The sequence below is a fragment of the Oreochromis aureus genome, linkage group 23, assembly GCF_013358895.1.
Source record: "Oreochromis aureus strain Israel breed Guangdong linkage group 23, ZZ_aureus, whole genome shotgun sequence".
NCBI lineage: Eukaryota > Metazoa > Chordata > Actinopteri > Cichliformes > Cichlidae > Oreochromis > Oreochromis aureus.
In genome coordinates this window covers 10,200,547-10,217,153 of record NC_052963.1, presented here as the reverse complement: position 1 = coordinate 10,217,153, position 16,607 = coordinate 10,200,547, and the positions used below count along the sequence as shown (strand labels likewise).

The window sequence follows — 16,607 nt, the reverse complement described above, 5'->3', positions numbered from 1 at the left end:
TCTCTGCAAGAGAGAAACAGAGGGAAAAAAGAAAATTGTGTCTCCGGTGATGCTGCTGCAGTAATCTGATCTGTGGACATGTGATGGCCAAACATCAGCCAAAACTGCATTTGCAAATGGTTTAATAGCTGCTACAGTCTCTTTTGTTAAAAGCGGATGTTTTACCTCAGACAACATCAATCAAGTTGTCATTCAAAGGAAAAGACACGCTAATTGGTCTCAACTATGTCTCGCTGTATTGTGCCGGGAGTTGAGCATTTACTACTTCCTGAAGCTGTGAGATGACTCCTGCATGAACTTAGACCAGTTAATGTAACTGGTGATGTGAAAAACCAAGTGCTGAAAATCAAGTGTGTGTTCCTGAGACGCCAAAGGTCTGAAAATGGAAGATTTATAAAGATCTGACATGGTTTGATGAACGAGGTTTAGCTGCTCATCACGTCTGTGTTATGGGGTTTAGAGACTGGATATAAGCACATGTGCTTGTGTGTGTTTTGGATATTTAAGCGACTGTAGAGCAAACTGTTTGTGCCACAGTGTTATTCATAAACCACAGCCTTTCACTTGTGGTTGTGGACTGCATTTTGCTTTCCCTCTCCTCTGTCTTCCTTTGCCTCTTTTCTTCACTCCGGCTCTCTCTCTCACACACACACCGCACAGCTGGACAAGTTTTTTTTTCTTCCTCTCCCCCTCAGCTGTTGGCTCAGCCCTTAGGATTGTGTGTAAATGGAATATATAGCCTGCAATAGCCCAGTATGACATCATTCCTCTCTGAAGGCAGCGCTGCACGTAATTGGGCCCTCGCATGTGTGCATCCATCAGAAGTACATGAGAAGCTGATGGCTGTTTTAAACTTTGAAAACGTTAAAGACTTTTCGGTCTTGCAGCTTCGAATGAGCGAAAATCTAGTCTGACTCATCGGATGCCGACTGTCGGCGTGACCACCAAGCATTTCTCTGTGCCAGCTCTGCTTGCAGAAACGCCACAATCCGTCACAGGAAACACCACATTCCGAGAGACAGCGTTACAACTGGACCATCAGAGGAGCACGTGAATGCAGGGTTGCTATTTTGCAGTTGTGTCATCACTGAATTCTGGGCTTATGTAAGACTAGGGTAAATGGAGCAAAGGGATAACAAGTAACCATTATTCATATAGAGTATGTGTCAAAGCTGAGCACCAACTGAAGTTGACCTCGTCGTGGGTGAGCGTCATCAAAGTTGTGTTATTTCCGTCAGACGCCCCTAGAATTAGTGGGCTGTCGTTGCCGGATTTACGTCGGTTGACTTTCTGTGATGTCTTATTTTGGAAAACAGATGTAGACCTTTAGTAGTGCCGTAAAAGTTTTACTGACATAGTTAATGTGGTTTGAGATGCCTCCATTGCACGTGTGTAAAAGGCAGGCTGCAGCAGAAGTGATAAAGCTGTTAACTGTTTATGCTGGAGAGCTATTTTTGGATGTTGGTAAGGAGCTTCTTTTTCCCATTTCATGGAGTTCAGTTACCCTAACCTTTTTTTTTTTGTTTTCTTTCCTGTTTTTCCCTCTCTCGTCCTCCAACATCTTTTGGCTCTTTTTCACAGAATTCATACCCCAGGCCTTTAGTATACCCCTGTCCCAGGTCATCGCCAATGACAGAGCTCACAGGCAGCGACAGGATTCTTTTCGTCAGGACCCTCCACAGCGGGAGGAGCACAAAGACTCCTCAGACCTCGTATCGTCCATTTTACAGGTTCGTCAGCTTGTCTGTATGGTTCTCCCTCTGTGTGTTCAGTCTTTTAATTCCCATCTTCAGTCTTGGGAACATTTGGGACAAATGTATTTGCACTCTAGAGAATAAGATGAACTCTTAAATCATGTGTCCTGCAGTTTGCCACCAAGCGGCCGTCCAACAAGGAGTTATCCAGCAGTAACTCGTCGCTAAGTTCCACATCGGAAACGGCTAATGAGTCAACATCACCTAACACCCCTGAAGCTGCCCCACGAGCACGCAGGAGGGTGAGGCATTGAAATTCATCATAGCCTGAGCCGCCTGCACAGATCAAGTGGAGGTTTTTTTTTCTATTCAGCCGGGTTTGTTGATTATCCTCTAGGGAGGCATGTCAGTGGACTCCATCACAGACCTAGACGACAACCAGTCCCGCTTGCTTGAGGCGCTGCAGCTCTCTCTGCCGGCTGAAACGCCGAGTAAAAAAGAGAAGCACAGGGACAAAAGGCTGAGCCTGAATCCCATTTACCGTCAGGTGCCCCGGGTCGTCGATAGTTGCTGTCAGCACATCGAAAAATATGGTGAGCAGCTGCTTAATCGCTCATACAAATCTCCCAAAAATCAGGATCCTGTTTGAAATGTAAATAAAAACTGAACGCAGGGGTTGGAAATCTCATAAACCCATATTTTAACCACGATAGAACATACATATTGAATGTTTAAACTGAGAAAATGTACTATTTAGGGGGAAAAAAGCAACATCAATTTGACTTGGATGGCAGAAACATGTCTTAAAAAAGTAGGGACCGGACCGTGTTTTCCACTGTGTAGCATTACCTGTTCTTTTAACAACAGTCTGTAAATGTCTGGGAACTGAGGAGACCAGTTGCTGGACTTCTTGTCTGGTATGGGATTCTAGTTGTTCAGCAAACTTGGTTCTTCTTCGTCGTATGTTTTGTTTTACAATACCCTAAATGTTTTCAGCTGGACTTCAGGCAGGCCAGTTCAGCATCCAGACACTTCTACTTTGACGCCATGCTGTTGTAATAAATACAGCATATGGATCCTCTTGCTGAATTATGAATTTATTATGAATAGGGCTTCCTTGAAAAAGACGTTATCTGAATGGGAGCATATGTTGATCTAAAGCCTGTATAAGCATTTCTGCAAGTGTTCCTGAGCTCATGCTCTCCAAGACAGAATAATACCTGTTTTTAATGCAGTATCACCTGAGGGGCAGAAGTTCACGGGCATCCAGCATACAGTAAATTTTCCTTGTTCTTTTGCGTACAGAGTTTTATACAAATTCTAAGTCTTAACAATTTCACATCGAGCAACATTAACCTGAAAAACTTTCCAGAATTTATAGATGCAGCTTTATTTCTAAGAAACCCTCTTTTTACACCCAGTGATGTTACTGGCCTGTTGCCAATTAACCTAATTAGCCGAAAAAGCTTTATTTTTCCAGCCTTTTCTTGCAACTGTCCCAACTTTTTTGAGACGTGTTGCTGCATCAAATTCAAAATGAGCTAATATTTTTCATGAAACAGTAAAATGTCTCAGTTTAAACATTTGATACGTTTTCCGTGTCCCTGCCTCTTCAGAATTGGGACTCTACATGTACCAAGCAGTGTCTGATTTCTCTTATTTCTGCACTTTTAATACCTCAGGTTTGCACACTGTGGGGATCTTTAGAGTTGGAAGCTCCAAGAAGAGAGTCCGACAGGTCAGTATTCTGTCCATATAGTAAAATATATTCCTTCATGTGGTATAACATCTCTCACAGGGCCTTAATTGGGTTGTTTTATACTCAGGAACCATATCAGTATCAGTAACCCATTGTCCTTTAAATGAAAGTATCATTTTATGACATCCACAAACAAGATGCACAGTGCCACACTAAAAAGCCCAACAATAAATCAGAGGCCTGTTTTGTAGAAAGTGAAAGTTTCAGGTGTGAAATGTTCTTCACACTTCTCTTTCCTTAAACAAGAGTCAACACCAACAAACAAAATGTTGTTGCCAAGAATAGAACGTGTTAAAACCAGCACATTGCACTAAAATGTGCCATTTAAGCTAGCAAAGCTTGATCTACTGAATTTTCCAGCCTGACAGTATACAAATAAAGTGATCCAGCAGAGTTTATACTTATTATTCAAGCAAATATGAAGTTATTCTACAAACTCCTACACCGCTCATTATCCGTTACCTTTGACTCAAATGAACACACAGTGAAAGAATGAATAAATCGGGGTTAAACGAAATGGAGCAATCAGTGTGGGTGGCATAATTTTTATATAATATGTTGCGTGTTTTGTTGGCATGTACATGCACTTGTAGCGGTTACAGAAAACTAAAGGCACTTAGGGAGGGAAGGGGAGGTTACTCATTCACTGACTGCCTCAAAGCAAACATCTGTGACTTTCAGGTCTCCATCACAGCAGAGGTGTGGTGACTGAGATGAAACAAATGCCAGCTTTGTCATAAGAATTTTTGCTAAATGCAAAGCTTAAGGTAAAATGAGCAGATGTTCGACGCTCAGAGCACAATTAACTAGTTTGTACATCAGCTTAGTTGCATTTTGCAACCTGTTCTGCAAGTCACGTGATGCTAATGATGGCTCATCGCATGATACAATAATTTTTTTTATCAAAGTTTTTCAAATTGACAGTATCATTGTTATGGAGACCATTTTAAAAAAAATAAAATATGTTGCTATTACCTGCGTATCAATATATAGAGTCTTTAACCAATGCACAGGTTTTTTGGTGTAGGAAGTGTTTTGATTTCTATTTGTAGTCTGTCTATAGTTTGAGTGCTATTGACCAATCACATTTGAGCAGACTGTAAAAGACAAAAGGATTTATTAATTTAATTTGCTGTACATTTCGTGTAAAAACGGCCACATTAGTAAACGTGCAGACAACCCATTGTCATAGCAACAAAATAGGCTTTGTAATTTTGAAGAAGTCATCCAAAGGTCAGATGGAAGAGATTTTAATCTGTACTGGTAAAACGAGTTTGAGCTGAGAGTCGAGCAGGTCACTTGGAGGACCAGCAGGAAGTGAGTTTCTGTGGGCGTGTGCACTACCTAGAATATAATGTCCATTGTTGTGTGCAGAGGATATTTCTGAGTGCCCCTTTTCCTTTCTTTCCCCTCGGCCTGTTGTTTCTTGGTTGTCCTCCAGCTGCGAGAAGAGTTTGATCGTGGCATTGATGTGCAGCTAGACGAGGAGTACAGTGTTCACGATGTAGCTGCTCTGCTGAAGGAGTTCCTAAGGGATTTGCCGGACCCTCTCCTAACCAAGGAGCTCTACACCGCCTTTATTAACACCACATGTAAGTGTCTTTTCCCACCCCTCCCACTTTCCCTTCTGTTGTCTCCTCATTCCTAACCTCCCGTTGACACCTTTTTTCTCCTTGCGCACTGCAGTGTTGGACTCATATGAGCAGCAGAGTGTTGCTCAACTGCTGATCTACCTTCTCCCAGCATGCAATAGTGACACACTTCACCGCCTGCTGGAGTTCCTGTCCACTGTGGCTGATCATGCCCATGACCAGCAAGATAAAGACGGGCAGGAGGTGAGCGCCAAGCTGAAACATCCAAATGTAGAGCCTGTGGACAGTTTAATGGCATTTTGGTTCCACCTCATTGGGAAGAAATGACCAAAGAAGTGATAGGAAGCAGTTTGCGTGGGTGGATTGTATACAATTTCTCAGTTCCAGAAACAGCACAAGCACTACAAAAACACTGATGTAAGATTACTAAATAGCTTAGTAGTGATTATAACATCCGGGGATAATGTCAACGGTTGCATTTGCTCAAATTTTGCAATTTAGGCTGGGGACTGGACTGGGCTGACAGTCAGCTTGTTGATTACAGCTGTGAGTAAAATGGCAAAAAGAGCAACTACTCCAAGTTGGGAAAGTCTGCAAAAGTAAATATTTCGGCATCTTTCTCCAGCACACTTGACCGGTAAAGTTGCAGTGTACGTACATGTCTGTTCAGACTTGATCGTTGGGAGAAAAAAGGTCATCAAATAATTTTACCCTATTACACTTTTTGTGAACTTTTGTACCGCAAGATAGTTTCGGTACAAAATTTCACAGAAAAAACAAAAGTAGAGCCGATGCTCCACCATGTCAAAAGAAGGTGAAGTGGTTAAGCATCTGACTGGGATGCCTCCTGAACACCTCCCATGCCAGGTGTTTTGGGCATTTCGTACTGGGATGAGGCCCTGGGCCACACCCAGGTCTTGGTGGAGAGATTATATGTCTCAGCTGGCTTGACCTTGAAGAATGTGGAGGTAGTCCTCTTCCTTCATTATTCTTTGTGCCATGTGGCACTACCACTCGTAGCAAAACAGCTCCAGAACATGATGCTACCGCTACCATGCTTGACAGCTGTAAAGTGTTCATAGGTTTGTGAACACTTTGTCTGGTCTCACCATAAAACTTTTTTCTATTAGGCAAATGTCAGTTGAACTTTAAGGTGTTGGTTATAGAGCAAGGGCTCCTTTCATTATTGGCACCCTCTGAATCCATGGCGATGTAAGACGCTTCACTGTGGACAGTCACGCTGGTGTTCCAGTGGTCTCCATATCGTGGCAGGCTTGAGCTTTGGTGGTTCCTGGGTTGTTTCCTCTCATCTGATAGTGACAGTTTGGGTATTCTTCCAGATCTTGGCAAAGTGCTGACACATCCTAATATTTTCAGTTGTTTAGAAGTTGCCCATTAAGCTTTTGGACTGGACTTGTCAAAACTTCAAAAAATACAAATTTGTGGACTGTGCTTAAAATCCGACTTAGTGCCAGGAAACCAAATAATTTAAATGAATTCTAAAAATAAGTGTGGTGAAATATACAGAAAGAGTTGTGCTAGAAACGTGTTGATGGTCACCAAAAGCACCTGGTTGAAGTGCAATTTGCTCAGAGACATTTTACAAAATATTAGTGGGGGATGTGTGAATTTGATCCTGTACGTATACCTTTGATCCTGTGTGGATTAGAGAAAATCCAAGATATATGTATAACAATCCTCCCTGGAAAAAGAACAGTTCAAAGAAATCATTAAAAGCCCAAAATTACCATGACATTCATGTCCATTATGATTGTATGGAAACTTCTGAAGACATCTGTGTATGTGCACTGAGAAAGAAAGTTTATTGTCTCTGGTGATGCATACTTTCATTATCTTTTGCAGGAGAATGTGTGTGTTGCTGTGTTTACGTGTGAAAGACTGCTTTTTTGGCACACACATTTGCACAGATGGATTTTTGTTTTGTTGTCTCTGTGTGTCTATATACACAAGAGAATGAACCCAAACATCGATGCGTTTGATTCTTCCTTCGTGGCTCTAGTATCTCTGTCCACGACTCTGACAGGAAGTCAGACTGCTTCGAGCTCATCTAGGAAAATATCAGCACTCCTTGGCTGCTTTGTGGTTCTCGTCTCTTCGCTGGGAGTGGAAAAGGGAGGAAACTCAGCAAGAGATATTAAAAAAAGGAAAAAAAAGAAAAATTTGTATTTTAAAAAGCTGTCAAAGCTTTAAATGACTTTTAATTTTAGATGTCGATTGTCCAAAAGTACATGCACTATTACACAACCCAGAGAAAGCCAGAGACAGCTGTCGTGCTGGTCTGCGCTTCGTGTTCAGAAACCCCCATGATGCTAGTTTTCATCTATCTTCAGCTTAAAGTGACAAAAAGCAGAGGGGCGGGGTTGATAAGAAACACAGCACAGAAGTTGGAAGGGAGATTTTTCCAAAGGAATGGATGAGAGATGGTAATGTGAGAGGGAGGAGAAAGTGGGGGGAAGAACTCCCAAGTCTGTGTTATTACAGAAGATCATTTCTGCAGTTCTTTTGGAATTATTAAAAAAAATCTCCTAATATGGAAGAGAAATGAGAAAATTGTCCCTGGTGTCTGCGATGCAGCCTTTGCCCTTTATCTTTTAAAAATTGTTTTTCTCTTTGAATTTCAACAACACAAAAGAAAACGGATGGAAATTAAACATTGCAAATATTGTAATCGTACCTGCATTACTACACCAGGTAAAACACACACATATGCAAACACACAGACCCATCTACTGTAATATTCTAGCTAAAACTTGGGTTTGTCTGCACTTTTGATTTGTGAGTGTTTGATGATATGAACTGGTTTGTTTACCATTTGAATGGCGCACAGCTTTGGCCTCTACTTGAAGTAGATACATGGGCAAACGCCAGCACAGGTGGAGACCCAATAGACCGGAAAAACAGGCAGGAAACAAGAACACAAGGGGGAACTCAAAGGAAACACATGGCGTGCGCGCATGGCGACTGTTGTTAAAGTAGCACCTAACTCAACCCCTCGACCTCACCTCAACACCATTCCGAGTCTTCCGTGTTGTATTGATTACAACTATTCATTAATCTTCCATGTAAACGTTGATGCTGTCCATTAAGTTGTTACTCTTATAAATAGGTGTTATGAATTTTTCTGTTATTTCTCACCCTTTGAAAAACAAAAATGTCTATAATTCATGAAATCCTATTTAAAATTTATTGTTAAAAAAGCCTGGTTCTGCTGGAAGTTTCTTCCTGGTAAAAGGGAGTTTTTCCTTCCCACTGTCGCCAAGTGTTTGCCCAAAGGGGCTTGTTTGATAGTTGGAGTTTCTCTCTGTTTACCTTACGGGTCTTTACCTTACAGTATACGGTGCATTGAGGCAACTGTTACTGTGATTTGGCACTATATAAATATAATATAACTGAATTGCATTGAAAAATAATTTTTCATTAGTTGTGCCTACCATACCGTTGCAGTTCATTTAAATTAATAGTAAAAGACTGAGCCGAGGAATTACGGAGTGCGCCGATATTAATAGGGTGGTACATTTGTGTCCCAGATCACAGGGAACAAGATGACAGCTTTAAACCTCGCCACCATCTTTGGTCCCAACCTCCTCCACAAGCAGAAGAGCACAGACAAGGAGTTCACTGTCCAGAGCTCAGCCAGGGCCGAGGAGAGCACGGCCGTCATCGCCGTGCTGGAGAAGATGATCGCCAGCTACCAAGCACTCTTCATGGTCAGTCGCTGAAGATTTCTAAAAATAAAATACTGTGCAAAAGTCTTGAGCAACTCTCCATTTCTTTCTATTTTGCTTCCAGGGAGCCAATCTTTGTTGTCATTTTTTAAAGTGGTCTTGAGCAATAGTTCCCTGGGTTTCATTTGGCTGCTTTTTCCACACATTTTCAGTTCAGCCCTTGTACTTGACAATTTTCTCAAAAGATTTTTTTTTTTGGTCTTTTAGCCTTTATTGGATACAGATAATGTATATAGGCAGGAAAAGCAGGGAGAGAGAGAGAGGGGAAGACATGCAGCAAAGGGCCACGGGTCAGACTCGAACCCAGGCCTCCAACCATATGGCATATGGTTGCCTGCTCTGTAGGCTCCTCTTGTTTTTCTTTTATTTATTTTATTATTCATATTATTGTCCTGTGGATGTTATTCTAGAGCAGACAGGATAAAAGCCTGACTGGTGAAAGATGAGAGAAAAAAGCAGAGAAAAAGAAAAAGGGGGAGAAAAAGTCGAGGGTGAAGTAAACAGGGTGTCCAACTGCTGCTTCTGTTTAAAGGCACAATCATATGATACACAGCACCAAAAAGGCAAAGCAGAGGGGGGTACACAAACAAATATACAATTTTGCTGTGTGTATGTGCGTGAGATAGAGCAAGAGGCTGTGAGTGTCTGTGTGTGAGTGTTTGTCATAGACCGTACTTGAAAAATGAGGGTGAGAGACTGCAGTAATGCCACCCCCCTTAGAGCAGATAGGGAAAGACCCAGGAGACCCCAGCTGTCCACAACCCTGCCGGAGGCTGGCTCCCCCAGCACAAGCTGAAGATGGGGCCAGAGACCCAGAGAACAAACCCTGGCAGAGCCCACACCACATATTGAAAAGGTCCAAGCCACCCCGGACCACAAACCCTCCTAAATGCCCAGTCAGGCACCACGGACCCACCAAGTGCCCAAGTCCTTGGGGGGGGGAGATGACATAAAAGGCAGTCAACATCCAAAGAAGAGCTTTGAATGTCCTTCAAGAAGCCTGGAGAACTATTCCTGAAGACTACTGAAGACTACGGAGTTCATACTGGTTGAAGAATAAAGGTGGTGGTCACTAAGAGAGAGGGGGTGGCTCAAGGCTTTAGCACAGGATAGTATGAAAATCTTCTCTGTTGTGTGTTGTGTGCTGATGAAAATGGAATTTGGCCTTTGGTAATGAGACAGACGAGAACGAAAAGACAAGATAAAGTAAAAATTTAGAAAAACAAAAAAGCAAAAAACTGACTGAACCAAATATGCAGACGAATCAAAAAGATCTTAAAGTTTTCATCCAGATACTTGAACCTGTTTTTCCTAAATAAAAGCCGAACATTCATGCATTAAATCCTTTATTTGCTGTCAGAAGAGGTCACAGTATTACACAGATTACTGCCTCATCAGTTGCTTTTGTTCTTTTCTGTCCCTCAAACGGGAAGACAGTTTGGGTCATTTCAGGTCCGAAACTTTGAAACTCTAATGTTTTGTAATCTGCCACGGAGGCTTACATTCCTGCAGTAAGCCAATGAGGAGCCATTAATCGCATAAAGTGAATTGGGACTGACTTGCGCAGTCTTAGTGAGTAAAAACAGATTTATAGGCAGCTCAAGTTCTATGAATGACATCTGAAAGTTGTTTTGTAACCTGCTTATGTCTGAATTTGTTAGTGAGCGACATTTACTTTCAAAGCATTTCAGGATGGGAGTCATTTGCAGACGTTAGGTTTTTGGACGGTGCTCTTCATCTTAATCCGCATGTCTGATAAGCATAAAAATCAGCTAATTAGAAGATCAGATTAAGAAGTCCACTGGAAATGAAGGTAACAAGGCACATCATTAACTTATTATCGTTTCTTCCTATCATACTGAGGCAAGCAAAAGGGAAAAATAAAGTTTTCATTACTAGAAATCCAGTACATTTTGATATCCTTGCAGTAGAAAGGACTACATTCTTTAGAAGATAAATGCAGCATCGGTGGATGGGTGGATTTTAAGTATTCAGTTATTTTGCTTACGTTGTTTTATGTAGGTTCCTCCTGATCTGCAAAACGAAGTTTTAATGAGCCTTTTGGAGACTGATCCAGATGTGGTCGACTACCTTCTGAGGAGAAAAGCATCTCAGTGAGTTACACCTATAGAGCACTTAGTCTTTCCTTCAATCTCCGACTATTTGAACCCATTATAATTATTTTTTTCCTCCCGCAGGAGTCCAGACCTGTTACAGCCAGAGGAGCCCTTCGCCCTGAGCGAGCGTCATTCGTCCAGCGACTCCAACAAGGCGTCGAGTGGTGAAGTGTCCCCTTATGATAACAACTCCCCGGTCCTGAGTGAGCGCAGAGGGGAACCAGGGAGCCCGGCCAGTGAGCAGCTCTACCGCGTCCCAGAACAGTACTCTCTGGTGGGGCAGACCGGAGCTGTCACTTGGGGTTATAAAGGTGAGAGATGCACAATGTCTGGTATTTACAGAGATAGGTGATTAGCAGGTGTTATCACACTTTGGCCTTTCTTCTTGGGTATCAGCAACATGAATACTAAATGTACTGTATAACTCAGAAGTGGCAGGAATTTGACCTCTCTTGTGCCTTTTTCAGAAGAACATGCTAACATTTGGGGCACATGGCACAGTACTCTGAAATCGGCACTCAAGAATCAAACACATACAGGTAAACAATTTTCAAATCAGTCCATGCCCGCTGCAAATTTTGTTTCAAGTGGCTAATGAGCCAGAGCGCTATGCGCTTGAGACATGGTGTTAGTTATTAACCATGACGGGAACAGATCTGAAGCACGTAGCACATTCTATATTATTAAATTGGCCACTTTAGTTTCCACAGTCATGCTGGCTGTTAGTTTTATCTGTGTAGCCAGGCAGCACATACGATCCTGGTTAAAAACATGAAACTAATAAACCATTGACTGTATAAAGGGATTGCCAGAGTCTGTGTGACAATACTCATTAGTTTGTGGGCTGGCATTTTGAAACACTGGGTCTATCACTGTAACCACTACAATTTTGTTACTTTTTAGAGCCAAAACTAGCCAAATTTGTTGTTAGCTCTAAGTTATCAGCTAATCCTTGGAAGCTTGTTTAGCAACCTGAATCAACAGACTACATGCACCTTGCGAAATTTTTTAGCTTTAATAGAGAAAGAAAGGTGGTGCCATTATGTTTTACCCAGACTGGAGGAGGAAGAGTAGTCATAGCTTTCTATTGACTTTGTTTAGGTGAAAGATACCTCATGTGCTAGCCAAAAACTAAAAAAAATGCCTAAAAGTCATAAGATGCCGGAAGCAGGAAGAAAGACAAAACTGGGGACTCTAATTTTTTAATTCCACACTTTATATAATTTTTGATATTTCAATAATAACAGGTCAAATATTCAGCTGTCAGTTTCAAGTTACTGTGTTTCTATAGGTTTAGCTGAAGTTTAGCCTTTGACCGCTTTGGCAAGTACCTTAGCTAATGGCAGCAACTTTTTTAACACCTAAAATTCAGTAACCTCAAGGCATTTTTTTAGCATGTCAGCCCCTAGTTATAGGGCTGAGTGTTTTTTTTCTCTTTCAGTGGGCATGGTTTTCAGAGTATGACACATTATACTCCCCATCCCCCGATTCAGTTGCGATAAACTTAAAATAAGCTACAGAAACCAGAAACGTTTTTGCATAAGGCTGTACTTTCACAACCATGTCTCATCACAAAAAAACCCAAAACAGTGCTTTTAAGGCTTTGTTCTGTATTTACTGATGACTCACCATGGATACATATTTTTGTGACCGTTAAGTTACGAATGGGTAACGTACACTGAATGTGGCACATGAAAAAACTGCAAATGGAGAACATAACATTGCATTTGGGGGGATGGCGGATATGGGAATAATACTAAATAATAAAGGTTTTTAGAACCTTATAGATGTTATTACTTACTGTAAGTGTGTATATGTGGTTTTGTTAAGATTAAGGAGGAGATAGGGCACATTCAGACATATGTACAGAAATGTGTATGTATATGTATATTCATACATATACAGATGATGATTATAATAAGATGATTTCTTCAGTGTTTTCTGTTTGAGAATTTTAGTGATTCAATCTACCAAAAATAGGTTTATGTAGTGAATTAGTGTTTGGTTTATCATCAATAACATAAAAAATCAATTGTTAATAGAAGCCTTTCTTACATTTCTTTGTACAGTTTTATATCAGTCACTAACTGGAGATGTGTGTCTCCCTCAATATTCATTGACAATCTTACTGATGAAGTGATGCTCTCTTCTTAGGTTCCCATAGCAACATGTCAGAAGGAAGCTCCCGCAGCTCACAGGAAGGTCTCGATGGACTCCATAGTGATAGCAGGCATCAGACAGCAGTACAACGGACTCAGACAACGCCTGACATCTCCGAGTGCAGACTCCACCCACCGGTCACCAGAGTGTGCACCAACCCTCACGCGGACAAGGGGCGACCACGCCTGCAGCTGAACATAAACCCTCCTGTGACTTCGCAAAGGGGACATGGAGTTAACTCGACCCTCAGGCCTCAAGCCGGAGTGAACACCGGAGAAGGCGGCCCCCTCGATGGACGCTCTCCTCCCCCTTATAATGCGCATCATCGACTGGCTAGCTCACAAAGTACCCCTCAGCTTGCGACGGCTCAGCAGCCACACAGGAGGTCGAGCGCAGGGCAGAGCAACTCGGCTTCAACAACAGAAGCCCCGGTGGTCTCACAGAGTCCAGAGTGGCAGGAGTGGCAGAGGGACCGGTGGCAGATATGGCAACTGCTATCCTCGGACAATGCTGACACACTGCCAGAAACTCTGGTGTGATTTCAGACAATGTACTCTGACAAAGACAATATCAAACCCCTCCAATGACAATCACTCCTTATCCCTATCCTTTCCCTTTTATTTCTGCTGCTCTCTCATCCATTCATTCACTGATTTCCTGCTTTCTATGAACATCATGTGCTGTCCTGCAACTTAGCGCCGTGGCGTTGTTGTTTACGTGTGCTGCCTCCAACAGACTTTTACATCCAGGAGCCACTAGTATTTGTTGATCTGTACGGATGTTAAAAAAGTTGCTCAATTTCCTGGCCCATATATTATGTCAACATTTAGTTAGGAGCATTTTTTAAAAATGCCTACCCGAAATACCTCAAAAAATCCGTTCAGAATATTACCAGATTTTCTATTTTGAGCAACGCCAGTCTTCATATCTCAATGGAGAATATTAGGAAAACATTTTTTAAGTTTTTTACATTTTAATTTCATCATTTTTACATTGGTCACCACATACTAAGATGTACGCGTTAGTAACTGCTGCTAATTACAGACTTGTTGTGTGTATACTAATGATGTAATTCAGCGGCATCTTTCTGAAAAGATCAAATGTTGAGTTGCTTTTTGATGTCAGATTACCTTTGACTGTATATATATATGTATATGAATACACAAATTGTCGACAGACGTGCTTAAATATTATATGTAAAGTGTATAATTTGCCTAAAAGTATCTACCTAAATGTAAGTCAGCCCCTTAATCGGCAGTCCAGATGTTGGTGTTTGTCAGACTGCTGTTTCTGTCTTTGATATTGAATGTAAAATGCTTCACTTGCAGTAAGACGCTTAAACCTAATTATGAAGCAATCTGCTGTAAGTTTGCTTGTGCTCTCGCCACCTGCTGCACTGCAGAAACAATGTGCCAAAGTATCGCTCTCTCTCTCTCTTTAAACTAAAGGATCATTGTTGTTCAGTTGTGTTCATTCCATCCATTTGGTTATTTCTAGTAAGACTCAAGAGTTAAGTTACTGGCATTTTTATCAAGAATGTCATATTTTAGTACAAAACATAAACTGTAAATAATAGATGGAAGTAGCCACTAGCTCTGAAATCCTCCAGGTTAGCATTTTTGCCAAAACTGGACATTATGAATAAAGATGGGATCTGATTGAAACTGAGGGAAAGCACACGCTCACTGAGGTGTTATCGTTACTGACAGGTCATCAGAACAGGGACAGGGCATGACTCTAGTAAGTACCATAATTAATGAACTGGGCATCGTGCTTCATTAAGAATGACTTGAAACTAGCAAATGAGCCCATAAACTAGAAAAGTGTTTACTGAGCCCACAGATCAAAGGAGCCGAAGGGTGTTTTACCCACTGACTTCCATACAGTTTTAAATTACTTTGAATCAAGCACTATCGCCCCCTGTTGGCCATTAAAATGAAACTTGTGCACTGGTTTTATATTTCAGAAGCTTTTATCGAAGTCTGCGGTACTGAAACAGGAATTTGTTGTCATATTTCCATTCCTAAAACTGCTAAATTAGAATTATGTATTAATCAACATTTAAACCTTTTTGTGGATATTTATTACATTTTTTCCGATACAAAAACTGTACACGTCAGTCAGAGCTAGGTTTAAGTGTTTTCTGAGAATTTCTTAGCCATGTAGAATCAGAAGGTTGAATCTGGAAGTGTTTAATTTGTTGAAATTTGCCATCATTACAAATATTTCACAGAGCAGATGTTGTCTTTTTATTCTCCAAAATATTCTTAAAACTTGCAATTTATTGTATTATTTGATTTGGATTTCTGCTTAAAGTGTTGCTTAGATCATAACATGATCAAAAAGTCATTGGTGCAAGCTGGATATCCCAGCTAGGTATAAACTCATTTCCTGTGTACTAGCAATGATGTGTTTTTCCAGGAATCCTAAAAAGAAATTATGATGCTTTTGTGGTCCAAGTGTTATGCTGGAAAAAAAAAGCTTTCATGTGATGCTTTCTCACTTCTGTTTGGCACTGCTGTTGCTAATTAAGGTGGAAGGCAACTTTCTGAATATCTGTTTTTATAATAATCTGCACCCACAGCCAACCTGTCCAACTCTTCTCAAATGTCGTAGTCAAGTGGGTATTTGCTGGCAAATATTTCACATTTTCTCATCTTAAGGTGTAATATTTGCTTATATGGAGCCACTTCAGCATTAAATAGGAAGGTGGACTATGAATCATTTGACATTTTATTTTCTTAAATTTTGACAAGTCAATGGAAATGAGCCTCTCACACGTGCAAGAAATGCACGAATTGTGGAAAGGCCTATGGCGCCATCTGTTGACAGACTCTGCACGTTAGCCTGTTGCTGCTCTTACAGTTCACCATTTCCATGGGAATCCATCTATCCATCAATACTCAGTTTAAAATCAAAGCTTGTGATTATATTTTTGTGAAAACATGCAAATCTATGTCAGGAAATAAACGTGCCATAGGTCTTGCTCTTTAAAGCTGTTTCTCCATGCAGTGCTTAAGGTTCATTGTGAATTCTTCTGTATTATTTTATTTTCTGTTGAGTGTTGTAATATCAAAATACAATATAACAAGTTTTATTCAGAAAAGAGGCAGTTGTTCGGTAACCACCATGGTCTTGGCTTTCCCAGATCGAGATGTTTGTCTTGTCGATGTCACGTTGAAACTCCAAGAAACGTTGTGCTGTTGTGTTCTGTTTTTATATTTTGGCGGGGTTTACTGGGTCCAAGTTGTAATGGAATGTCTGGTATTTGCTTTTGTACTGCGAGTCCTCATCAGTATGCTACAATGGAATTAAATATGACAAAGTTTACAACTGTTGTGTATTTCTATTATATGGCATGCTGCGGTGTTACATGTTGTTATCCATGATAGTGTTGTTCAGTTGCTTTTACTGTACAATCCATCATGTAACAGTATTTTTTATAGTATTTTACAATCTAGTCTTTTACACAGGTATACGCATGCGATGTAATATTTTATGGAAAACGTGGTTATACCATAGTTTATTGTAATATTGTA

The 16,607-nt window shown here is 41.0% G+C and overlaps 1 protein-coding gene across 3 annotated transcripts in view; it reads left to right on the top strand.

Annotated features, from left to right (window-relative positions):
• Nucleotides 1-16,398, top strand: part of LOC116328894 (rho GTPase-activating protein 6) — a 102,397-nt gene extending 85,999 nt beyond the window's left edge. For 2 of the 3 annotated variants that reach the window (XM_031750792.2, XM_031750793.2), the window contains exons 4-14: nucleotides 1,582-1,730; nucleotides 1,868-1,996; nucleotides 2,092-2,287; nucleotides 3,377-3,432; nucleotides 4,895-5,045; nucleotides 5,140-5,288; nucleotides 8,594-8,773; nucleotides 10,814-10,905; nucleotides 10,990-11,219; nucleotides 11,376-11,447; nucleotides 13,063-16,398. In XM_031750792.2, coding sequence (XP_031606652.1) covers nucleotides 1,582-1,730; nucleotides 1,868-1,996; nucleotides 2,092-2,287; nucleotides 3,377-3,432; nucleotides 4,895-5,045; nucleotides 5,140-5,288; nucleotides 8,594-8,773; nucleotides 10,814-10,905; nucleotides 10,990-11,219; nucleotides 11,376-11,447; nucleotides 13,063-13,607 — 1,949 coding nt within the window. In that variant the 3' untranslated portion in view covers nucleotides 13,608-16,398. The remainder of the gene's footprint in view (nucleotides 1-1,581; nucleotides 1,731-1,867; nucleotides 1,997-2,091; nucleotides 2,288-3,376; nucleotides 3,433-4,894; nucleotides 5,046-5,139; nucleotides 5,289-8,593; nucleotides 8,774-10,813; nucleotides 10,906-10,989; nucleotides 11,220-11,375; nucleotides 11,448-13,062) is intronic. The other variant, XM_039606883.1, reaches the window with a different exon arrangement.
• The last annotated feature ends 209 nt before the right edge of the window (nucleotides 16,399-16,607 follow it).